Source organism: Myxocyprinus asiaticus, chromosome 45 (genome assembly GCF_019703515.2).
Source record: "Myxocyprinus asiaticus isolate MX2 ecotype Aquarium Trade chromosome 45, UBuf_Myxa_2, whole genome shotgun sequence".
In the NCBI taxonomy this organism is placed as follows: domain Eukaryota; kingdom Metazoa; phylum Chordata; class Actinopteri; order Cypriniformes; family Catostomidae; genus Myxocyprinus; species Myxocyprinus asiaticus.
In genome coordinates, this window is record NC_059388.1 from 21,317,613 (window position 1) to 21,344,130 (window position 26,518).

The 26,518-nt window shown below is 40.5% G+C and overlaps 1 protein-coding gene across 2 annotated transcripts in view; it reads left to right on the top strand.

The window, feature by feature from the left end:
- btbd11a (BTB (POZ) domain containing 11a) overlaps positions 1–26,518 on the top strand; it is a 181,524-nt gene that overhangs the window by 99,340 nt on the left and 55,666 nt on the right. For both annotated transcript variants that reach the window (XM_051688536.1, XM_051688537.1), the window contains exon 2: positions 22,241–22,390. In XM_051688536.1, the coding sequence (XP_051544496.1) occupies positions 22,241–22,390 (150 nt within the window). The remainder of the gene's footprint in view (positions 1–22,240; positions 22,391–26,518) is intronic.

Here is a 26,518-nt window from a genome sequence, read left to right on the forward strand (position 1 = left end):
TGAATTCAGTGCACTGCATACAACCGCTCGGCTCCGAAGAGAAAATCTGAATGAGTGGTTACATACCAGCTCCTTTTATACCCGTATGTCGGGGGGAGTGGCATGCAAATTCCGCTCACCAATTCCCATTGGCCTTTTTTCAAAAAAGCAGAGGTGTTTGGGGCTCCCAAAAGTGACCCCTAGTGTCACTACATCAACACAACGTCGAGTGAGTGACAGATAGGGAACAAACAGTACTGAAAGAAAAGCCATCTTCATTGAAGTGATGACAGATCTACCTACAGTAGTTCCAAAATTAAACTAAAACATAAAGTCATATATTGAATAAAACAGTTTTGTACTCACGAATAGTACACTTTCAACACACATTTGTGCAGTGGTAGATTTGATTATGGCATTTGCGTGGAAGAAATACTGATGTGGCCAGTAGCCTTGGGCTCTTTCAGTAAAAAAAAAAAAAAAAAAGAAAGTGTAGTGGCAGTTCATCATGTGTACTGCTTTTCTTCATTTTCTGGCTCTTCTTCCGTGTTCTGCGGACATATGGCCACCATCTGGTTGGGCCTGGCGGCATCAAGGTGTACATGCCGGGCCCCAAGCAGGGGCCTCTGTGTCATGTTAACCCCTAAGACAATCCATCTTACCAGGCAGGATGAAAAGATAATCTCAGTTTGAGGCCAGAAAAAGTCATTTCACCCCTACAATCTGCAGTGTTCCCACGGTCATGGAAAATCTGGAAATATTAGGGAATTTTAAAATTGTGTTTTCCAGGCCTTTCAAAGTGATGGAAATTAATAGAATCTTAAAAACCACACAAATTTATAATGTGAAAATGCTTGTTGTAGTTTTACCAGCCTGATCTAATGAAATTTATGTGACAAAGGGAACATTTTTACAAACCAGTATTACGTGCTTCATTACACATATGACTGCAGTTTCTCATTAAAATGTCCAGTGGGGGGTGCCAAATGCGAGTAAAATGATGTAACCAGATGTGTTTTTTAAGGTGAAAATTAAATGGATGTTTTAATGAGTAAAATGTACCTCCCTAACCTAAAACTTTAATCTAAACCTAACCAATAGTGTTCAAAAAGATAAATGAGAGGTGAACAAAACAAACACCCTTACACTTAACCAAAACCGATAGTGTTTTAAAAGCAAATTCAACATTAAAAGCACATTTACTGAAGCAACCACGTCATTTCTTGTCGCTTCTATGGCACCTTTGCTTCACTTTTACTTTTGTATCGAGTGTTCTTAGCTGGGTCTCAAAGTTCAAAACTATTGGGTGAGCTTCTGCGGAAGTCAGTCACATTGGAATAAGTGTGTAAATGTAGTTGGGTCTGTAATACAAGTGTTAAAATATTTTGCATACATTTTTTCAAGTGTATCGTTTTTCAAATGATGCGTTAAAGTAAAAGTGTTTTGATTTAAGAACATACAGTAGCAGGGTGTGAGTAATAGAGCAAAAAATAAGCATTCATAAAGTAATAAACAGCCATAATACCCATGATTTGTTTGAAAGTGAATAAAACGCACAGTTGTTGTAGCGCCTCTATTGTTCATTTCACCAGGAAACTGCAACAAAACATAGAACGTGTCACGTAAAACTCAGTTGGCAAAAATGTAGTTATAGTAACGTTCATTCTGTGAGACTAGGTTACAGCAGTATACTCTGTTCTAAAATATTTTAACAACTAGATAATGCTCTCAATTTGCTTGTAAGACATAGTGATGTGCAGTAAGCGAATCCTTTTTTTTTATTTTTTATTTTTTTTTTAATGTCTGTCCTTTTTAACGAATTACCTGTAGTAAAACCATTTGATTCATTAGTGAATTGGCCTGAATTTGAAAGTTTTTTATATATAGTAATCACCACAGTAATAGAAATCCATTGGTCAAAAAGTGTGGAAACGCTGAATCTGTTGCTGGGCTGGTTGGTTTTAGAATTTGTATGGCATTCTGACAGTGCTGCTTCTCATTACTTCAGTGTAGTTTTAGTTTCACAAGAAATACAACTTCAAACTTTATTTTTGACCTGGTCAGGATTGAGAAATGTTAAGAATTAAGGCAGAAGCCCAGCAGAGAGCAGAACAGCTTTTGTGAAAGATATAAAAGCTTGCAAAAGATAAAACACTCTAGTTTTATTATTTTCATAAACATTACATCCCTCTTCTCACTCGTGCTACTCTCTCTTGAATCTCTTTTCAAGTCTCCCCAAAGTTAACTATCTGTATCTATCCATCTTGCCTTCTCTTTGTCTCTATAAAGCAGATAAGAAGCATGTGAAGAGAGTTAGGCTTGTGGATAGGTCACTGAGTCTGGCTTTGCCAATGGCTTTAAAATTTCTGCTACCTCCCATCAGTGGCTGGCTATCGCTGAGGCCTGCAGGCCAAAAACATGCTCATGTCATAACCCCAAATGCACAACATTTTACATACACTTTTCAGCATGTTGCCCACACAATGTTAATCAGCAAGACAATCATATTTCTGTACAAAACATCTGTGCATCCAGGCCTCCTTTGCCACACATTTTACATTTGCCTTGTCCTTTTCTTTCTATTATAAAAAAAATGTTGTATTTAAGGTGCACTTTTTCGTTTATGTTGTGCTAGCCAATATGGCAGTTGTCTTTGTCTAACACTGGCATGCAAAGCATACATTGCAGAAATGCACTATTCGTAGTCGGCCATGATTATTAATGTATTCTGCGAGCATGTTATATAACATGGGGTTATCGAAATAAAGTCATTTTGGCTGGTCATGTGATCGCAACATATCTGCCCCAATGAGGCGACCTTCTCCATGTACAATAAACCAGCTTTTTTAAGGCTCCAGGCTAATATGACTGGAGTTATTTATTTCAGTGCACATCATATTAAACATATTTTTCAAAAATGCTATTCATTTCTTTGTGTAAAACTTTTTTAATGAGGGGGAAAAATAGTGTGTGTAGCTTTAAAGACCACTTACATATCCGATGCATAAACCATGTACTGTTAGAAAAAAGAGAGGGCATTAGGATACAAGTCTGTGTTTTGATTGGTTGGTTTTGACTGCATGGCTTCTTCCTGTTACCCTTTGTCATGATGACTCAGCCCAGGCTCAGAGAGTACAGATGGAGAGCAGCAGCATGGGACTGTCTTTGATCCCATTATATGATGTGAACAATATTAATTATTTGTGGTGTGGCGGCATGTCCAGGGGTATTTGTTGTAGTCGTGATAAAATCATCTTTGAAATTGGGTGGATGGATGTCAGAGACGTGGCCTTGCAGGTAGTGCATGTTTGCCGACATATGGCAGTGGGGCTTATGTGCAGGTGACCTAAGTGCGAATCATTTCCCAATACCTAAAAAAACAGCCCATAAAAAAGAATTGAAAAAAGAGCATTACTTTTGTTGTCACTGGTGAATGACCAATGCGAATACGACTCTTTCACATGCAGTAGTCTTTTTTGTGAAAACTTTATATAAATGCTTATGATACTGGCAAAGATATTCAAATTTGTGTGACTTTCATTGGCAGAAACAGTGGGGATGATAACACTGAAATGGAATTGAAACACTTCCCAGTAGAATTAAATGTCACCCTCTGGTAGAACTCTTTGACCAGAATCTTGAGTGTCCTTTTCCTCCAAGTGATCGCAATTGTCCCTGTATGTTGCCCTATTTTTTGCCCTATTTTTTCTCATTTAATTTTCTGTTTTGGTCATAAATACTGTATGTTCGATTATGGAAGTAAAATGCGTTGTGAACAGCAGTTCATGTTTATTTTAAGAAAGTTCCTTGGATTGATTATTAGCCTAAAACACATTAACTTTATTGTTCTGAGCACCACAGGTTTTTAAAAAAAGTGATTTTTCAGTTTTAGAGGGAAAACTTTTATTTTAGAGACTAATTGACATCTACAGATACTGTGCTACTCAGCTTGGCCCTCATTAAAATCTTTCTGTGTCCCCTGTTGATCTCATTGCTTCAATCCGTTTTAAAATGTCAGAATGGCACATTGCCCTTAACTACAACAGCTGTAAACCAGTGTGTGTTATGAAGAAGGGGACATTCACCTTAGTTGTCATGGTGAATGAAAATTCAGACAGCTTGAGGGGTATTTTAATGATTTAGCACTTGAGGCGCCCGTCTCCACATTTGAACTCTGTGATTGTGCATAAGCATATTCATTATAGATGTATCTTTTTTTTTATTTTTTTTTACCTCAGGCAATGGATATTTTAATGGATTTTAGCTGTTGCCTTCAGTATATGATCAATGTCTTGGTTGGAACATATTTGGTGGTATTTCCAACCTGATTTCATGAATAGTAACACCTTACCCACACTCTAAACATCCAAAAAGCCCTGTTTTGTAGCACGAAAGAAAGAGAAACATCTGTGTTTTTAACATGCGTTCGTGAGATTGTGAGATATTTAAAATGTGAGATTTTTACTTTTTAACCCCTACCCAAACCCCATACCTAAACCTAACCTTAAAGTGGAACCCCTTTCCAGGTTAAAATGGAAAATTTGTTTTGTATCATATAATATCGCCATCTCGTACGTATTTGTACATTGTCTTGAGACTGTGTTGGGTGTTCCTAAGTAGGCTTAGAAGGTTTTCTTCTAATGTGGTGGTTTTCAAACCCTGGGTCTTTACCCCGTTAAGGGAAGTGACTGGCTGATTCTAGCTCACTCTCGAAACTTGTTGTGTGGGCACAGGGACCTGGTGCTCGGGCACCTCAGCCGGTTGGGGCTTCGGGTCAACTGGGAAAAGAGCAAGCTCTCCCCGGTTCAGAGCATCTCTTTTCTCGGGATGGAGTTAGACTCAGTCTCTATGTTAGTGTGCCTCACAAGCAAGCGCACGCAGTCGGTGCTGAACTGCCTGAAGTCATTCAGGCGGAGAACGGCAGTCCCACTGAAACAATTTCAGAGGCTCCTGGGGCATATGGCATCCTCGGCGGCGGTCCAGGGCAAGCACGTGTTGGTCCGGATGGACAACGCGGCGACAGTAGTGTATATAAACCGCCAAGGTGGCTTACGCTCATGTTGCATGTCACAACTCGCCTACTGTCTCCTCCTCTGGAGTCAGCAGCGACTCAAGTCGTTGCGAGCCACTCACATCCCATGCGACCTCAACGGCACAGCGGAAGCGCTGTCACAGCAGGTCATGCTCAGGGGAGAGTGGAGACTCCACCCCCAGGTGGTCCAGCTGATTATGATTCGATTTGGCCAAGTGCAGGTACACCTGTTCGCTTCCCGGGAATCCTCCCACTGCCCACTCTGGTACACCCTGACTGAGGCTCCCCTCGGCACAGACATGCTGGCTCACAGCTGGCCCCGGGGGCTGTGCAAGTATGCGTTTCCCCCAGTGAGCCTGCTTGCACAGACCTTGTGCAAGGTCAGGGAGGACGAGGAGCAGGTTGTCCTGGTGGCGCCCTACTGGCCCACCCAGACTTGGTTCTCGGATCTCACACTCCTCATGACAGCCCCTCCCTGGTAAGTTCCCCTGAGGGAGGACCTCCTCTCTCAGGGACGGGGCACGATCTGGCACCCGCAGCCAGACCTCTGGAATCTCCATGTCTGGCCCTTGGACGGGACATGGAAGACCTATGTGGCCTATCACTGGCAGTGGTAGACACAATTACTCAGGCCAGGGCTCCCTCTATGAGGCGCCTGTATGCCTTGAAGTGGCGTTTGTTCGCTAAGTGGTGTTCTTCCCGACGTGAAGACCCCCAGATATGCATATTCAAGAGATACACCTTGAAGGTGTATGTGGCCGCTATAGCGCCACACCATGACGCAGTAGACGGCAAGTCCCTCAGGAAGCATGACCTGATCATCAGGTTCCTTAGAGGTGTGAGGAGGCTGAATCCTCCCAGGCCGCACCTCATTCCCTCGTAGGATCTCTCCGTGATCCTGCGGGGCCTGCAGAGAGCCCCGTTTGAGCCCCTAGAGTCAGTTGAGCTAAAGGCGCTCTCACTGAAGACTGCCTTTCTGACTGCACTCACGTCCATCAAGAGGGTTGGGGACCTGCAGGCATTTTCTGTCATGGGAGGTTACCCACCAATCCACGTAACACAGTTCAGCTAGTTGTGGCGTTTCATATAAGGACCCCTAGTGTCACTACATCGACACAACTTCGAGTGAGTGATAGATAGGGAACGTCTTGGTTACTGTTGTAACCTTCTTCCCTGATGGAGGGAACGAGACATTGTGTCCCTCTTGCCACAACACTGAACTACCCGCTGAAATGGCCAGGACCCTGTCTCAGCTGCACAGTGCAAAACCTGAATGAGTGGTTGCGAGCCATCTCCTTTTATACCCGTATGTCCGGGGGAGTGGCATGCAAATTCCACTCGCCAGTTCCCATTGGCCTTTTCTCAAAGATCAGAGGTGTTTGGGGCTCCCAAGAGCGACCCCTAGTGTCACTACATCGACACAACTTCTCGTTCCCTCCATCAGGGAACAGAGGTTACGACAGTAACCAAGACATTATCATTTATATGGCTAGGACTTTCTAAGGCCATGTTCACACAATAACAGTTTTGCTATATTTATACCTCTCATCCACACTGGAACAGCATTTCCTCAATGGAAAAGGAGACTTTCAAAGAAAGATCTCTATTTCTATATAGAAACCGTGACATTAGGTAATGGAAAACTGATTTTTTATTCGAAAACGAATCACACTAATCTGTCTTCATTTGAAAATGCATACATTTTGCAATGTTTATGCCTCTCATCCACACTAGAAGTAGAACAAGCGTTTTCCTCCAGCGAAAATGGAGCATTTTGAAAATACTCTCCTTTATCGCATACTTTGGAAACAATGACGTTAGGAAACTGAGTTTTCAAACAAAAACAAATTGGTATGGATGTGGCCTTAGTGGAAGTATAACTTTGCTTAGACAAAGATGAATTTACTAAATAAAATATAATTTTTATGAAAATATATATTTTGGGACTTTGAAGCTTTTGGATTTTTTTAAAATTATGAGTCACCTTAAAGGGATAGTTCACCCAAAAATAATAATTCAATCATCATTTACTCAGCCTCATGCCATCCCAGATGTGTATGACTTTCTTTCTTCGGCAGAACACAAACAAAGATTTTTAGAAGAATATCTCAGCTCTGTTGGTCCTTTCAACATGGATTAAGTTTATTCTGCTTTTGTGTGCTTTTTGGACCTTCATATTTCTGGCCACCATTCTCTTGCATTGTATGGACCTACAGAGCTGAAATAATTTTCTAAAAATCTAACCCTATCTGTGGCCTTAAACTACCCCTTTAAGGCGACCTTCTTTTTAAAGTTTGAAAACCACTGCTCAAGTATCTCCAATTTCTACATGAATCATTTTACGCAAATCACCAAATTGCACAAGACCTAATGACCCATTTTCTGCCATTTCTGCAGTGTCTTTTCCTGCACTGCAAAAAATGCATAAATCTTCTTTGTACTAATTATCTTTAACTTTCAGTCAAACTTGCAGTGTAACTTTTCAGATGTTCGAGCTTTCCATGCTTGAAATTAGGACTTAGAAGTAAATATTTTCAGAAGGGATACTACCACATTGATTTGTGATAAAAAAAAACATGCTCTGAATATTTTGAAACACTTAAAACTTAAAAAAATATTTCTGAATTGCTTTTGTTACTTAGCATACTTTTCAATTCACCACTGTATTTCTCTAGGTTTTTTTTTCCCCCTTAATGTACTATTTGCCACACAACAATGATGCAAACACCCAAACATACATTTGAGTGGTATTTTGGGAGAAAGCAGTCCCCTTAAAATTTAACTTTTTGTCACTGTGCATTCTTCATGCTCCCACCTCCAAATCCAGCATATCCCTGACTTTTTCCACCAATCACATGGCTGCTGGGCAGCTCTGCCCTGTTGCCATGGAAACTTGGATGTTAATATTCCATACGAGTCTCACTCTGGTAAGAAAGCAGCCATACACCTTAGAGAAATCGATGGGACATTCCTCCAACAAATATACTGGGGCTCGCCTTCAACTGAGCTAAAGAGTTTTATTGTCTGGTTCTCTACTTGAGTTACAATTTGTCCTGATCCTCAGAAGGATACTTTAATTAAGTAAGTGGAACAAAGCGTCTCTGAGCCCCTTTGAATATGAAAACAATATAATTGGTCTGTCGTGATTTTTTATCTCCTGCAGTGTTTTGAGTTTGTGACTGTAGACTGTGGAATTAATCCTCCACTGGAATAAACAGATTTTTTTCACCCAATACCTTATCACCACTAGCGGAAATCAAAACAAAGTGCCTGAGTGTGCTCTCACAGGAGAAGATGTTTCTGTCACAGGAAAAGAATGGGACATATTGATTGTAGATGTAATCATTCAGTATGGAGCCGACAGGGGATCTCAGGCAAGCTAGAATATATGCCTACCACATCACTCACTCTTGCCAGAACTGACGATCACAGGGGGGCCAAGAAAGGGAACAATCTGTTGCTGTGTGGTTGTGTGAAAAATGTGGGCAAACTAAATTGGCTGAATTGCACATATGCATCATTAATGGGATAGAAAATAAATGTATTCACCATCATGTTGTTCCAAACCCATATTCACCCATATGTTGGGGACTGATAGCCTCAGTCACCATTCAATTTCAGTTCATCTTTCTTCCACACATTCTGCCTAACATCTCCTTTTGTGTTCCATGGAAGAAAAAAAGTCATATGAGTTTGGAAAAACAAACTCGTTGGGACTATGTCTTGAGTTGACACTTAAAATCATTTTACCACTGTACTATAGTACTCAAAAAACATACACTGATAAGCCAAATCATTATGACCACTCACAGGTGAAGCAAATAACGCTGATCATCTAACAAGGTCACATATCAAGGTCTGGGTAGATTAGATGTAAGTGAACAATCAGTTCTCATAGTCAACCTGTTGAATGCAGGAGAAATGGGCAGGTGTAAAGACCTGAGTGATTTTGACAAGGGTCAGAGAAGTAGTTGTAATACCTACCGACAGTGGTCCAAGAAGGGACAAACCACAAACTGGCGACAGGGTGTTGGGCGCCCAAGGCTCATAGATGCATGAGGGCAAAGAAGGCTATCCCGTTTGGTCCAAACCAACAGAAGGTCTACTGTGTCACAGAATATTTTAATGATGGTTACAGGGGGAATGTGTCACAACACACAGTGCCTCGCACCCTGCTGCATAAGGGGCTGCGTAGCCTCAGACCGGTCAGAGTGCCCATGATGACCCCTGTCCACCGTCGAAAAGCACCTACATTGGGCACGTGAGTGTTGTAACTGGACCTTGGAGCAGTGGAAGAAGGTCATCTGGTCCGATGAGTCCCATCTTCTTTTACATCACGTGGATGGCTGTGTACGTGTGCGCCGTATACCTGGGGAAGTGATGGCACCAGGATGCACTGTGGGAAGACGACAAGCCGGTGGAAGTGGGAGTGTGATGCTCTGGGCAATGTTCTGCTGGGAAACCCTGGGTCCGGCCATTCATGTGGATGCCAATTTGACATGTTCCACCTACCTAAACATCATTGCAGACCAAGTACACCCCTTCATAGCAATGGTATTCCCTGATGGCAGTGGCCTCTTTCAGCAGGATCATGCGCCCTGCCACACTGCAGACATTGTTCGGGAATGGTTTGAGGAACATGATGAAGAATTCAAGGTGTTGCACTGGCCTCCAAATTCCCCAGATCTAAATCCGATTGAGCATCTGTGGAATGTGCTGGATGAACAAGTGCAATCCACGGTGGCTCCAGCTCGCAACTCACATGACCTGAAGGATCGGCTGCTAATGTCTTTGTACCAGATACCACAGGTCACCTTCAGGGGTCTTGTAGAGTCCATGCCTTGGTGGGTCGGCGCTGTTTTGGGGCATGCAGAGGACCAATAGCATATTAGGCAGATGGTCATAATGTTTTGGCTTTATTCATTTGTGTGTGTGACTACTTGGCCACTGAGTGCTTTTTTGTTTAAGTTTTATGAACTATGCTGAAGAGTAATAAAAATACTCACGTTGGCAGTTCGCTGCCTCCTGACACCTTGATACCTTGAAAATTAATCAAATTGCTCCCGCTAAGTGATTTATCAAGCCTGAAAGTCATTTCAGAATCGGAAACTACGAGAGCAAATTTATATGAATGAAAGGTGGGTAGTAATCTGATTTGCACTGTGCATCATGCTATCATTATGACAAAAGGTGACTTTGAGAACAAATAATACGTAGAACACCCTTTATTGACACACATTAATGTGAAATCAAACAAATAGGCTTCTCATGAAAAAACTGTTTTATTCATTTATTTTAAAACTTCATAAGCCTACTAACAGTTTATGCCCAAATTATGTGATCATTTAATTTTAAACATTGTTTTTAACTGCCTAAATATTGCGAAATATTTAAAGTGGTGGTTTTTTTTTCCAGTAGCCAGGTCGATACGCACCTGTATGCCGAACAGGTTTCGTCTTGTTCCCGTGAAACGCAAGGAATCGCAAGTTCCCTATCTGTCACTCACTCGACGTTGTGTTGATGTAGTGACACTAGGGGTCACTCTTGGGAGCCCGAAACACCTCTGGTCTTTGAAAAAAGGCCAATGAAAATTGCCGAGTGGTATTTGCATACCACTCTCCCGAACATATGGGTATAAAAGGAGCTGGTATGCAACCACTCATTCAGATTTTCTCTTTGGAGCCGAACGGTCGATGATCACTGAGCTGAATTCCCACGGCTGTTCATTCACCTCTGCTGGATCTGATGGCACATTTCAGCGGCTTCTCCCCCCTCTGCATTGGTGCACTGCAGAGAACGTCCCTGGGTGCTTCGGCAGAAATAAAAGAGTATATTCTAAAAAAAAGTATATTTCTCTAAAAGAGCGGCACACACGGAACGTCTTTTTAAAGACGCGTCTTTTTAAAGATGCCTTTCCGTTTGTGTGTTATTCCTGGTTGTGGTCGTTATCTCTCGCCTTCTGATGGTCACGATCGCTGTCTTTCGTGTCTGGGCGCTACCCACGTGGAGACAGCGTTCATGGATGGATCATGTACTCGTTGCGAGAACATGACCATGGCAACGTTGCGGTCGCGGCTTGCCTTCGTAAGAAAGCAAGCCACCCCAGCAGCTCCCCGCCCTACCTACGGGTGTGAGGCCAGCACGGCTAGCACTGGGGGCGATTTGGGGACCCCAATGGGACCACCTCTGCCAGGTATCCCCCCACGGACCTCCCATTCCCAGCACGCTTGTCTGCCCTGATCGGGCTTCCGGATGAGTTCGCCGGCTTGTCTCACAGCGAGTTCGACCTCTTGTTCGGAGCCCGCAAAGGTGTTGAGCTCTCGAGCGCAGCATCGGAGAGCGGGCTCATCCAGTCGGACGTGGGAGCCTCAGCTGGGCTCCCCCCCTCGGGTACGGTCGCCCAGTCACAGGCTGACGCGGAGATGACGGACATGCTTTCCTGGGCAGCCACGAGCGTCGGGGTAGAGTGGAACCCTCCGCTCTCCCCTGAACCCTTGCGGCTCAATGATTAGTTCCTGGGCTTGCGGCACCGCTCACAACCACACCCCGCCCCAGTTCCAGTTCCTGGGCGCCCCCATTTCCCAGGTTGGCCTGTTCGTCGACACCGTCGAGAACTTTGCCCAGCAGTTCGTGGTGGTGAAGCAGCAGACAGAGGCTATCTGGCACATCCTGCCCCGGCGCGGCTCAAGATCCCGTACCCTGTCTGCTCGTCACCAAGGATGTCCCCCTGCAGTGACTGCACCGGCTCCGCCGCAGCCCGCCCCTGCAGCCCGGCCCCGGTGTGGAGCCCACTGCCACTTGGTGAAGGGCGAGAACACCGCTACCTTGTGCGTGGAAATCACTACCATCCTACGGAAGGGTGCGATAGAGCCTGTCCCTCCAGCTGAGATGAAGAAGGGGTTTTACAGCCCCTACTTCATTGTACCGAAGAAAGGTGGTGGGTTGCGGCCAATCTTGGACCTGCGAGTACTGAATCGGGCCTTACACAGACTCCCATTCAAGATGCTGACGCAAAAACGCATTTTAGCGAGCGTCTGGCATCAAGATTGGTTCACGGCGGTAGACCTGAAGGATGCGTACTTCCACGTCTCGATTCTACCTCGACACAGACCCTTCCTGCGGTTTGCATTCGAGGGTTGGGCGTATCAGTACAAGGTTCTCCCTTTTGACCTGTCCTTGTCCCCTCGCGTCTTCACAAAGGTCACAGAGGCAGCCCTTACCCCGTTAAGGGAAGTAGGTATTCGCTTGCTCAACTATCTCGCACTGGCTCCAGACTCGAGTCCCGAGATGGGCATGGCGCCGCGGGACACATCGCGTGGCCATCACGCCGGTCTGTCACCACCTCTTCAGCCCTTGGACTGACCTCACATTTCTACGGGCAGGCGTACCCCTAGAGCAGGTCTACAGGAGCATTGTGGTTACGACAGACGCCTCCAAAACGGGCTGGGGTGCTGTATGCAATGGGCACGCAGCCACCGGCTCCTGGACGGGCCCGCGGCTGCGTTGGTACATCAACTGCCTCGAGTTGTTGGCAATTCTGTTCACCCTGCGGAGGTTTCGGCCGTTGATCCAGGGCAAGCATGTGTTAGTTTGGACAGACAACACGGCAGCGGTGGCATACATCAACCGTCAAGGCGGTTTATGCTCCTGTTGTATGTCACAACTCGCCCGCCATCTCCTCCTCTGGAGTCAGCTGCACCTCAAGTCGCTGCGAGCCACTCACATCCCGGGCAACCTCAACACTGCAGCGGACGCGCTGTCACGACAGGTTACCCTCAGGGGAGAGTGGAGACTCCACCCTCAGGTGGTCCAGCTGATTTAGAGTCGATTCGGGCAGGCACAGGAAGACCTGTTCGCTTCCCAAGAATCCTCCCACTGCCCGCTCTGGTACACCCTGACCGATGTACCTCTCGGTATAGACGCGCTGGCACACAGCTGATACGCAAATATGCGTTTCCCCCAGTGAGCCTACTTGCACAGACCCTGTGCAAGGTCAGGGAGGATAGGAGCAGGTCGTCCTGGTAGCACCCTTCTGGCCCACCCAGACATGGTTCTCAGACCTCACGCTCCTCGCGACAGCCCCCCCACCCCCCCGGCGAATTCCCCTGAGGAAGGACCTTCTTTCTCAGGGGCAGGGCACCATCTGGCAACGTCGAGTGAGTAACAGATAGGGAACATCCTGGTTACTTGCGTAACCTCCGTTCCCAGATGGATGGAACGAGACGTTGTGTCCCTCCTGCCACAATGCTGGACTACCCGCTGAAATGGCCGGGACCTTGTCTCAGCTCCTCAGCACAAAACCTGAATGAGAGGTTGCATACCAGCTCCTTTTATACCTGATACCACTCGCCAATTTTCATTGGCCTTTTTTCAAAGACCAGAGGTGTTTCGGGCTCCCAAGAGTGACCCCTAGTGTCACTACATCAACACAACGTCTTGTTCCCTCCATCAGGGAATGGAGGTTACGCAAGTAACCAGGATGTTTTGTACCATGCAGATTTCACAGCTAACTTTGGCTTGGTGAACATAATAGCTGTTTGAAATTCAGATTTAATTTAAGTATACATCACTGGTGTGATGGTTTATCGTGTACATAATGTTGTATTTTCTTTGTGAATTATGAACATTTCAAGTGAGGAGTGTCATGTGCATTCTCATCAACTACTCTTACATTTGTTAAATAGCAGAGCTTTTATGATGATATCATACAGTCCTATAAATAAACATATAAATGCCATGTAGAATAAAAATAAAATTATATTTAGTGAGAGCTGTACTGTAATTGCATTTGGTGCAAGTACCACACACAAAAGCCTCCTTTTGGAAGGTGTGTTCAATATATTTGCACATGTAGTTATTTGCACGAGTTTTCTTAGTTCATCACCCGCAAAATGACCATGACGCGCACACGCAATTTCATAGATTGCACAAGCAAATTAGCACCAATTATTTGGGATCTTAGTAAATCGGGGCCATAGTGTTGATTTTACTCCCATCTGCTTCGCTGACATTGTATGCCTCCCTATTTCCTTAATAAGAAAACAAACAAAAAAAAACAAACAGAAAAATGGGCTCTTTAAGAAGTCACAGATGTAGTGGCAGAGGGGGATGATGTGATAAGTTGTGAGTTTACGTCCAATAGAGACATCCAAGTCATTTTTGGATATCACATAAAGGCCATTAAAACCCAGCAGAGATTGGAGGCCTTTATCACAGTAATAATCTGCATAATGTCTGCTCCCTAAGGGCATTAAGTCTGTCTTGAGAGAAGACATTAATGGGATTTTAATGTCTATCAAATGTTAGGTAAGTGTTTGCTCATGTAAACAGACTGAAATCATAGTTCTATCAGTCAAATGAACACTATTAATAAAAAAATGCTGATGTGCCTGCATGATACATTGCATATAAATTAACCCAAGTAGTGCTAGCCCATGCAAAACTCGCTGCCATGACGCTAGGGAGTTCTTGATGGTTGCTATGCCATTGCTATGGGATTGATAAGGTGTTCTGAATGGTTGTCAGGACATTGATATGTGGTTGGTAGGAGTTCTTGGTGATTGCTGGTTACTTACTGGCCAAAGTTGGTCTGCCTCCTTAGCAAACACCCCTAATGATGTGTGGTAACTAAATCTGAATCCAGTAGCTACTAATATCTAATGAAATATTTAGTCAGTTCTCATTTCAAAGACACACTTTTAGTAATTACAGCAGAATATAAAACAATATTTCACTAACCCAGTTTCAAACACAGGATATTTTCGAATATACATCCTGTTATATTATTTTGGTGAATAAATGAGATTACAGAAGCAAAGGATTACCACTGAACTAAAAGCAATAAGATATGCAGGTCAGTGATTAGTTTATAGTTGGAGAAGTTTCTTTGAAAAATTTATAAAAGATTTGACTTGAGCTCAGACGTATTCTTTGCAAATGTTTGTTTTGCCAGAAGTTTCACATAAAGGATGTGCTCTGTCTTGGTTAAACAGGTACAAAAAAAAAAAAAAAACAAAAGGACAAAGGGATTCTATCTTTGAATAAAATGATAGATGTTAGACCTTACCCAAAACAATCATCCACACATAGGATAGAATTAAGCTTGACTAGTTTATCTAGATTTGTTCTTATTAATTTTTTTGTCTTTATATTTTTAGTGTATTTAAGTTTGCTGACAGCATGCTTTAGTTATTGGACAGTTTGCATTGGCAAAGTTACATCTTTTAAGTCTCATTCCCTTTAAAGATACGCCGCTACAGCCATACACATTCAGATGGACATGTTTGGCCATTGCATCTTGTTTTTTTTTTGGTTTTTTTGTTTTGTTTTTTTTAATTGTCCCATCACAAGTAAAGTTAAAAATAGTCCAACTTTGAAGTTGCAACTTTTTCTATCCTGTTGCACTCCGCTTAGCTGTTTTTGAACATAAGAATGTGTGTTATGTAAACACCTCTCCTAAGAAGCGTATCCGATTTTTAGCAACCAGTCTAATTATACAGGTCCTCCTTAAAACTGATACAACAAATAGTTGTTCAGGCAACCTACAACTAATCGATACCAAAAATACAATGTTAATGATAATGTTGTAACGATATCACTTATTCAAATACTGCAGATATTGTTTCAGCTGGATCTCACTTTCATTTGCATTTTAATTGCCCAGTTCTGGTGTCCATGAGGTCATCAAGTTTGTCTTCAAAAACAAGCCTGTCCTCTGATCATCTCCAGAGAGGAATCTTCCACGCTCTTCTAGAAATTTCTCCAACTCCTGTCCCCAGTCCCCAACTAAGGTTGAAGAATCTAGCAGTATTTGAACTGCATTATACTATATATGCCATCCTATCTGAAATTTATAAATTGCAAACTGTTCTTAGAGTTGACTACATTCCTGTGACTCAGTGTCCTCTCCACATTTTACTGTACTGTACAAATTGAGCGTGGAGAAATTTTCCAAGTAATTAACCTCCCTATTCTGTTCAGTAATTTTTTGACCGAAATAAATTGTTTCAATGAAACAAAAATGGTTTCATTTATCTGAGTGGTACAAGATTTTGTGAATTTTCCTCCAAATGCCATCTGAACACACACACAAAAAATGTACTTGATTTGATATGTAAAAGTGGTGGTAAAAAAAAAAAAAAAAGAACGAAAAAAAAGACACCTTTGCTGTTCGCGGTCAAAATTGACCGACAATAGGGAATGAATGGGAACGACTATAAAAAAATGAGCAAATACAAGTACAATTGTTATGATTCTCTGTTGTTTACCTTGTGTTTTGCCCCTGTCATCTGTTTCCCATGGACTACACTTCCCATAATTCCCTGCCTTCATCACTGCCAGATGTCCTCGATTGTTTTCACCTGTCTTTCATTAACTCATTATCCATTGTGTATTTAATGCTCTGTTGTTTGCTTAGTCTTTGTCAGTTGTTATGTGTTTTGACCTCCTGTTTATTGACCAGTTCCAGTCGTGGATGTTTCCTTTATTCCTGTGTTTTCCCATTGTGGATGTTTCTTTTGTTCCTGTGTTTACCCCGTTATTCTGTACTTTGTTTATTTTATTAAATACTGTTTCGACGCACCTAGATCCAGCTCACGTGACTTCCTTCCAAACGTTACACCAATATATAAATCAGCCAAAATGCAGAAAAGACACACACACACAGAAATGAAGGGGTGAGACTTTACAACATGCAGATTGCAAAATACCCCCTCCCCCCACACACACTAAAAACTGAACTGGTGACACTATAACACGGAGCAGTTTTTTTTTTTATATTGTCAAATAAAATCAATAAATCAGCCACAATGCAGAACACACATACATTAGTGGGTAAGACTATAACACACCCATAATGCAGCACACACTCGCACACACAGAAATAAATGGGTGAGACTAACACAACACACACAAACGCACGCACGCGCACATGCCCACACACTTACGCACACTCACGCACACATGCTGGCACACGCACACACACACACAGAGAACAAAGAACAAATTCTGAGTCTTCTGTTTTATGTACTGATTGACAGTCACAGTCCATTGCTGTTCATTTCTGTTTATTACTGTTCATTTTCTTGTCATTATTATTCAATTTCGATGTTTGAAATAAATGATTGATAACAAAATGATTAATGTATGTATTCTCTTTGTAACACCAGGTCAGGTTTGACTCTAAGCGTAATGTGACATTATTGCAAAAACTGACACTTTAAAACAGTAAAAAAAAAAAAAATACTAAACTTTGACAAATATTAGTTTGATAATGTCTTAATATATATCTAAATGCATAACTTGTGGTAAAATGTAGAATAAAAAAATAGTATGTGGCTGCATAGAACACTGCAGCCATCTACTTGCTGTTATTGTAACAATATTATTTTCGTGTTTTTTCACGAATTGGGAGCAATCTGCCCCCAATACATGACACATTCTCATATTTTAGAATAGGAATAATAGAAGTGATGGTGTAGAGCCGAGGAGGGCGGGGCCGGGCTGGAATGAGACACACCCGGTCCCCAATCAGCCTGATGGGGCGCACGAGGGATAAAGGCGGCCGGGGACGACAGTTAGGGAGAGAGAGAATTGCAGGCAGCTGTACTGTGTGTTTTTGGTTGTGTGTTTTGTTTAAATTGTTTATTAAATTATTATTTATATTATTAAGCCGGTTCTCGCTTCCTCCTTTCCACTGAACCCCCTTACAGATGGTTTTTACTTTTTTGAAGTTAACTAAATTTGCTAATTTACAGATGCAAATGAATGGTGAAATAGAGAAATGTATATGTAAATAAGATCTAAAAAAACATAAAATCATAAAAAAAATAGGAAAGAAAAAGGTTATACCTGTACCATGTCCAGTCAAAAATGACCATGAACAGCAAAGTAAGCGAGAAAGAGATTTTTTTATAAACACAGACTGCATTATGAGCTAAGGAATGTGTTTTTCCAGCAGCTGGCCAAGGCAGACTAATATTTCACAAGGTCACAATCTTAAGGGACTGTGGTCTTATTTTTCTCATCCAACCCCCTTCACCTTTAAGTTAACCCCATATCAAGCAAAGAAAAACATTTCTAAGAATAAAAATAACAGTTGCTTCACTCCCAGTGGGGAATACCATTGCTGGAGCAAGATAACATGCTAGAAATATGCTTGGTAAGGCTGCAAAGGTGGAAAGACGAGAAAATTCCTAACAGGTTTTTTTTTTTTTCAATATTTGATCTGATTGTATGAATAATGCAGGAGATGTTTTTACTGTCCATAGTCATATTTTATTAAGAGAGAGCGAAGGGTATCACAGACAGAGTCGGGAATGTTGGTTGAGCGGAGGGGTCATCAAATATTAAAGCATATATTTTTGGCCTGAGTGAAAGAGTCATGAGAAGATTTCAGGCAATCAAAAACATTTAAAAAAAGTTATACTTGCCAATCCGGAGCATATGTTATCATGAACTAACAATGAACAGCATTTTGGTTAATGTCAGTTAATAAATATACTGTCATTAATTGTTTGTTTATGTTAGTTTATAATGCATTAACTAATCCATAATGCATTAATGTTAACTTATACAACTTTGAATGATATAAATGTATATGTCGAAATGAATGTCCTTACAAGCATATAGTACAATGAAAATAAAATGAACTGTGGACCAGCCAATGGAAAACAGCTTAATAAACTGATAATAAATATCTAATAATAAATAACATTAGATATAAATATCTAATAATAAATATTCTCTTAATGAAAATGGAAAAATGCATAAAGGTATGTTTGAGAATTAGGGGTAGAGGTAGGGGATAGAGAATATTGTTAGCTTGGTATAAAAAGAATAGAAGTCGGGGCCTGGGTAGCTCAGCGAGTAAAGACGCTGACTACCACCCCTGGACTTCCTGAGTGACTCCAGCCAGGTCTCCTAAGCAACCAAATTGGCCCGGTTGCAAGGGAGGGTAGAGTCACATGGGGTAACCTCCTTGTGGTCACTATAATATGGTTCGTTCTCAGTGGGGCGCGTGGTGAGTTGTGCATGGATGCCGCGGTGGATGGCGTGAAGCCTCCACACGCTCTATGTCTCTGCGGTAATGCGCTCAACAAGCCACATGATAAGATGATCAGATGATCACATGATCAGACTCTGAGATTCATCCTCCGCCACCCGGATTGAGGCGAGTCACTACGCCACCACGAGGACTTAGAGCACGTGGGGAATTGCCCATTCCAAATTGGGGAGAAATCAAAAAGTCAATGGAAATTCCCCACCTTATTAGAAAAACAAACGTGTATGTGTGTGTGTGTGTGTGTGTGTGTGTTTGTGTGTGTGTGTGTGTGGGTGGGTTTAAGTGGTTTACGAGGACATTTTTTTAGGTTACAAACTGGTAATTACAAGGGTATTATGCTATAAATGTGGTTTATGAGGACATTTCTAGTGTTCCTTAATTAAAATCGCTTAAAAAACATACTAAACAATGTTTTATTGAAAATGTAATATTTTTGTGAGGGTTAGGTTTAGGGGTAAGGTTAGGGTTAGGGAAAAGAATCTTTAGTTCATACAGTATAAAAATCATTATATCTGTGGAGAGTCCTCACAAGGATAGCCGCACCAACATGTGTGTGTGTGTGTGTGTGTGTGTGTGTAAAAACAGATTAATTCAAAATCAGGTTGAGCAGTCTGCTGTAACTTCCTACGGATTCTGTTTTTAACATGATTCTTTCTTATTCTTTCTTACCTTACACAACTGTAAAAAAATAAATAAAAATAATAATAAAAAAAAAACAGGAGAAAAATGCTGCAACTCCTGTAACTAGCTTGTGCCATGTCCATGTCTTGATTAGTGGGCATGCACATACATAACCAGGGCTCAACAATAAGAGGCCAGTGTAAGAGAGTTTTGAATCAGTTTAAGGAACTGTCAATTGCCCTATCTGGCGTACTGCATTAGCACAATGTTTTAATTGATCATTTGTATTTTTATGCCCTGCAAACATAAACTTTTGGCCACCAAGGTAAAGTTATCTTGCCATTGTTGCCAACATTTTCCAGGAAAGTGGTTGTATGAATTTATAGTTGTCATTCAGTTGCATTATAGCTGTACATTATTATAATTATTATTGCAGGCTATATAAGTGTTTATGATGAGAAATATATTTCTTTCTAACATACAAACATAGGTTGCTAAAATGTTTACTCATTATCATCATTACTGAGCCCTGCATATAAAAATCCAGCAAACCATTTGCATCTTACATCATCTTACTGCACCCATTTTAAAAGGAAACTCATCAAACAAGACAGTCAACCAAAACAAAGCACTCCCCTCAAGATTCCTTAAAAGCGTCATGTCACCCATGAACAAAATTGTGTCTCTTGACAAAGCATTCATCTTGTCTCCTGTCTGCTAAATATTGTGCGTCATCTATTATGCATCTACTCAGTAACCACAGAGACATTCACAGCAGTACCAGGTCATTTTAATCATAGCTTTATGAAAACTTCATGAGTTTCTGTGTTTCTCTCTCCATGCTATCTGGTGCTAACGGGTCATTCAATATACAAAAGGATGCAGGATATTTACCTACCTCTGGGAGACTGACAACACAAATCCTTTTAGATGAAAGTCAAGAATATAGCCTTCTTAAAATAGCTTCTTGGTAGGCTGATGTGCATGTGTATGTGGTAAATACTTATAGTTTGGGTACAACATTTTCACAGTTGCACTTTAGGGACATTTTGGGACATCCTCAATTGTAAAATCTGTTCATAAATACAGCAAATACTGTTTATTTTTTAATTCAAAAAATGCAAAAAGTTTATTCAGGGGTAGGTTTAGGTGCTGAGATGATGTTAGTCTAATTAAAATGAGCTCCACATAAACAATAGAACTCTATGTTTCCCCTATTTTGATAGCTAAGTAAACACGTGTCTATCTGGGGATCAGGTTTTGCCTATATAGAGTGCAACAGTGCCCGCCCACTGTTGTCTTAATTCTGGAAGGATATAAACTACAATCCCATGAAAAATATGAATCTATTTATTTGAAGTTTTCGATTATAAGATAATTGCAAAATATTCAGATATTTGCAAATATCTAGGTAGTTTGGGATTGAAAGGAGGCCGACTCCTTTGCGTCATTGAACTGCTGAGCTCATTTTGCATGCTTTGTTTGCCACAATTCTCTAATTGGTGGATCATTTCCCTTCAGAATCATGGGTAGTGTAGTTCTTACCCTGGAATTTTTTTTTTTTTTTTTATTAAGTTGAAGTAATGCAGACTAATGGCTTCAACTGAAGCATATGCCATTGATTAACAACCTCGGAGCTCATGGTAGGTTTGTCTATAAAAGTTTGTAAGTTATTGTTAATGGCCAGGTACCCTATGGAGAAAATGAATGGGATTATAACTGAAGAAATTAAGGTTAATTATAGTAGTGTGAGGGTTAGGCTTAGGGAACAGAAAGTATTATTTATAAGATCATTTCAATTCACTTATGGGACACTGCTAACGAAAACGTTTTGTTTCTGCACTGAGCAGTTTTGCACTTTTTGGCCTCTTAATAAATTCCTGAAAGATTTTTTCTATGGACATTGTGTGTGACCCTTCTCTTTCCATGGATTTAATTTTTTAACCCTACGCACCGAAGCAATGTGTATAATATAAGCTTTTTCAGTATTTGGCGCAGATGTTTTTTCTGGTTTTTGTCTACAACTCAGTATAAAAACAATAGAAGTCAAAGGAAAGTCCCCACATATCTATATATCTTGACTGACAAACTCCAAGACAAATGGGTACAGATATCATCCCTTTAATTAATACCCATTCAGAAACTCAATCTACTCACTGCATGTGAAGCCATTAGCTCAGACAAATAGCTGCTTGTCTGTCCCTATTCACCTGTGGCTGGGCTCAATATCCCATCTGTCGCAGCCTATTCTCCTGTTTAAACAAAGGCCTTGGCTGCGGCTGTGTGCAGTAATTTGATTAGGGTTACTGAATGAACAATAGATGACCAGGGCTCGAGCCAAAACTACATGCTGCCGCTGAACTCATGCATGGCTTGTTACAATTTGAAAATGGTCCAACACAAAAATAGCTGTTTTAATTGCTTCAGAGGTTGTTTCATTTGGCCCTCAAACAATAATAATGTCATAACACTTCCCATTGCACATAATTTTAGCCCATTTTTTTGCTTACTTACACATTTGTTGATGTTTGATTCTCTGACCTTAGGTGTTTTGAGCCTGCCGGACAGTCTGAACCTGCACCGTGACCAGCAGCGTGCAGGGAAAACTGGAGAGGGTCATGCCTACAGCCAAGCAGAACTCCGCACCATTGAACAGTCCCTCCTGGCGACCAGAGTGGGGAGCATTGCAGAGCTCAGTATGTACTCATGCCTTATAAATCTTTAGAGTCTTTAGGGGGTTTTCTGTCTGTGAGAAATGTTTGTGTTTTGTGACAACATGGCCATGTCAATTTTATAGTCACAGAACGCATTCTAACACTTCATGTTAACTTTCATTAATAACTAGCAATATTACATCATATAATACTTAAAAGGGATGGATTCATCTTCAAATATATTTATATTTGACTGTATACAAATGATTGGTTTGTCAAACATTATATTAGCTTTGGTTCAAAACCTAATGAGCTGCCTACCTAGCATTTTAAGACATTATATGTGTGACGCTGACATGAAGGCTTTTCCAAAATGTAGATACCTTGTAAGATACCTCGTTTTGGCCAAATTGTAAGGCTGCATCGCATGTATTGATTGCAGAGAAGAAATCCCAGAATGCATTGCAACATGATTCCTTCAAGATGGCGGGAATGCCGATTGTAAATATATTCTGTTTAATAACACAAATATTACTATTTAACATACTATTTGTGTGGTGCCCAGAGTTGTCGCACTATGTAGAGTGTTTCAAAACACTTATGTCACTTATGAGATTACATTTATTTTATTTTATTTTATTTGTAACACTTTACAATAAGGTTCTATTCATTAACATTAGTTAATTACATTAGTTAACATGAAGTAACAACGAACAATACTTTTGCAACATCTTAGTTGATGTTAATGTAGTTGTACATATTAACATTAGTTAAAGGAATATTCCGGGTTCAATACACGTTAAGCTCAATCGACAGCATTTGTGGCATAATATTGATTACCACAAAAATTTATGTTGACCTGCCTCTCCTTTTCTTAAAAAAAAATCAAAAATCTGGGATACAGTGAGACACTTACAATGGTGGTAGATGGTTTCAAAATTATAGCCACAAGACATAAACAATATGCATGTTAACATGATTGTAGTGAAATAAAATCATGTACTAACCTGTGTAAAGTTATAGACAATTTTACAACTTTGTTGCCATGACGATGTAATGTCAACAAACCCTAAAATGACTGTAAAAATCCTATAGGATATCCTATAGGATATAGGCAGTAGACAGTAAGGCAGCTCACTAGATTTTGAAACAGAGCTATTATGTTTGTTAGTGACTTATTTATGAATGTTATTTTAAAGTACTACCAAACATAGAACCACATAGTTATTATGTTTCTTTAGGGTCATATTGCAATCATAAAATCATATAATTGATGTTGGACTTCCCCCAAAACACCCATCAGCACATATTTAAAAACTGAAGATATCGTAGCAGCTGAATCTCACTTTGTTTTTGTTTTTTTAGCATTTTAATTTCATTTAGGCATTTCTAGTATAATCTTAGCCTACAGTCTAGGTCTCTATTATGTCTCAGGTCTCTGAACTATTTGACATCTGGATGATCCACAGAGTTTTTAGACTTTTGTGTGGGTGTATGAAGCCAGTGGTCAGCAACTGGACTGCCCTACCCTAAACTGAACGGGGTGTGTCTCCATGTAGGGTCCACTGGATGGTTGTCACTTAATAATATATCTTTGTATATTTGTCTTGGTGATGGTGGTTGGCTTTTGTGTGTAGCGGTGGATTTCAGAGCCTGTCTATACAGTAGAACTGCAGTCATAGTTGTTTTCTATTCACATCAAACATGCAAACCCCAAAAAGTCAAGATGACACAGAGAACACCATCATCCACACTGATTATGTCTCTCCAAGTGTGCCTGCCAAATGAATACATGTGAACCTACTGAATGCCAAATTCAATATGTGCGGAGGGACTTGAGTAAATTACAGAGAGCCCGTGACCCTCTGTCACTCTAATCAACATTACATTATGTGCTGGGAAGCAGAAACATCAACTTTAGCCATGTAAAACACAAAAGCAAACATACCAAACAAATACCTTTCTTTGCTTGCTTACACCCAGATTTATGTTTCTGCACGATTTGCACTGTGTAATATACAGTAATTACAGTTTGAATGAGTGATTCTCACGAAACCTGTCAAGCACTGTCCGGCTCATAATTTACCTCAAATCTAAATAAAGTAAAATTTTGCTTCATGATAATGAAGCCTATATTTAGGAACAATAATTTTTTTGCATTATTGTGACATAATTCTCATGACAGTTATGCACTTCCCCCTCTTCGATTCTATAATACAGTTAATAATAATAATTATTATTTTGTATTATTTAAAAAGTATTTGCATGGTAATACTTGATGCACCTTTATGCTAATTTAAATAAATGTCTTTGTTTAACAGTATTGTTTGTTTACAGTAATGAAAATCTTAAATGACACAACATAAAAAATAATAATACAAATATTGGCTTTAAAAATAGGCTTAATTTTATTTATGGAAATTCTTTTTTGGGGGGCAACATGTGACCAAGACATGTTGTCATGGCATTCGCCCGAATACTAAGTAGATCGAGACAGGCACAACAAATTAGGGTAGCAATTTAAAAAGCTGCATATTGTTTGTGTTTTTGCTTACAGGATACAACACGATAGCACAGATGTGAAGATCCTGGCATAATGCATAGTGATGAAGCTCTGCAGAATATTAAGTGTTGCACTAACAGATGAAGCATAATAATCAGATATAACTGACTTGCCCTTCCTTTCCAGCTTTGTGTTCACAATGATGAGCATTTGTACATTGATTTCCACCCCTACAAAGGCCATCTAATTGACCGTTAGCTAATTACGGCTCATTTTCATGCTGTATAGCCAATGATGAAAACCTAGATTATGCAATAGCTTTTTTGTTGATGAACATTTCTCATGTATATTCATTTCCTGATGAATCATTTCATTTTTGGATATGTTTAGTATTGTTCCTGTCTACTGAAATGATCTCACAGTGTCCATATTCTGGAAGTTCAGTGTTGTATAATGTGAAAAAATATTTTTTTTTGTGGGTGTCCAGCATTTTTTACTGAGGCGTGTACTAATGAGAGTTCAGACATCTGTCAGTGTGGTGGAAGCCACAGAGGCCACTGTGGTTAAAGGCATCCATTAAACAAGTAAACTAGGTAACATAATACATTGTGGTTGAAACTGAAGGCTGAAGGCTGAAATCTGTATATATTGTGGTACACATGTTTCTAAAGTGTTTTTTCTTACTTGGTTGTATAATTTAAATTCTCAAAGAAAAATTTTGTTGCTATAGTGATCTCTACCAGTGGGCCTGTAACACATATAAGTAAAGCATATACTTTTGATAGTAAATATGTCTGGAATTCACATACACCATGTTTTTTTTTATTTTTTTATTTTTTTTTTTTAGCTATTTATTATTCTTTTAAGGATGGTTTTCTCTATTTATATCCTTCTTTTTTTTATAATATGGCAATGATTCAGACATACTGTATGTCCCTTCACAGATTCAAGAGTCCCTTAGAGTTTCATCTGCAATACTATTTCTCATTTGTTTACTAAATAATTCCCAGCTTTAAGGTGCTGTAAATGATTTTAGTCATTCTGGTCAGGGTTGCCAGGTCCAGCAAAAAATTCCAGCCCAAAGTCTCCTTAAACCCCACCCCAAAGAAGCTAAAAGTAGCCCAACATTTTAAGTGTCCAATCACTGTTTAAAACGACCGTACTCTTAAAATGCATATTTAGTATCCCTCTTAATACATTTTTTAGACTGTTCACAATGGCATACTACTCTATGGTGTTTTTGCAGTATGTATAATGCATATTTTTGGTATGCACGGTGTACCTGGATGATCTACACTCCTGTTCAAATGTTTCAAATAAGATATTTTGTTTCTGTTCACCAAGGATGCATTATATTGATCAAAAATACTGCCAAAAACATTATATGTAATATAACAGTAATCTAAATAACTATTTAACATTTGTATTTATTTTAAAATTAAACTTTTAACTGGGATGGCAAAGCCCCCTTTTCAGCAGTCATTACTCCAGTCCAGGGGTTGCACTAGAAAAAATCTTTATCCGTCACTCTAGCTTACAGAGTTGTAAAATTTCTGTCATGGTCTATCTTTATCCATTGTACTTGTTTTGCAAGTGTGGTGAATCCAAGGAGTTCTATGGTGAAAGTTCTACCTGTAAATCAACCACTGCTCTCAAACAAGATTTTT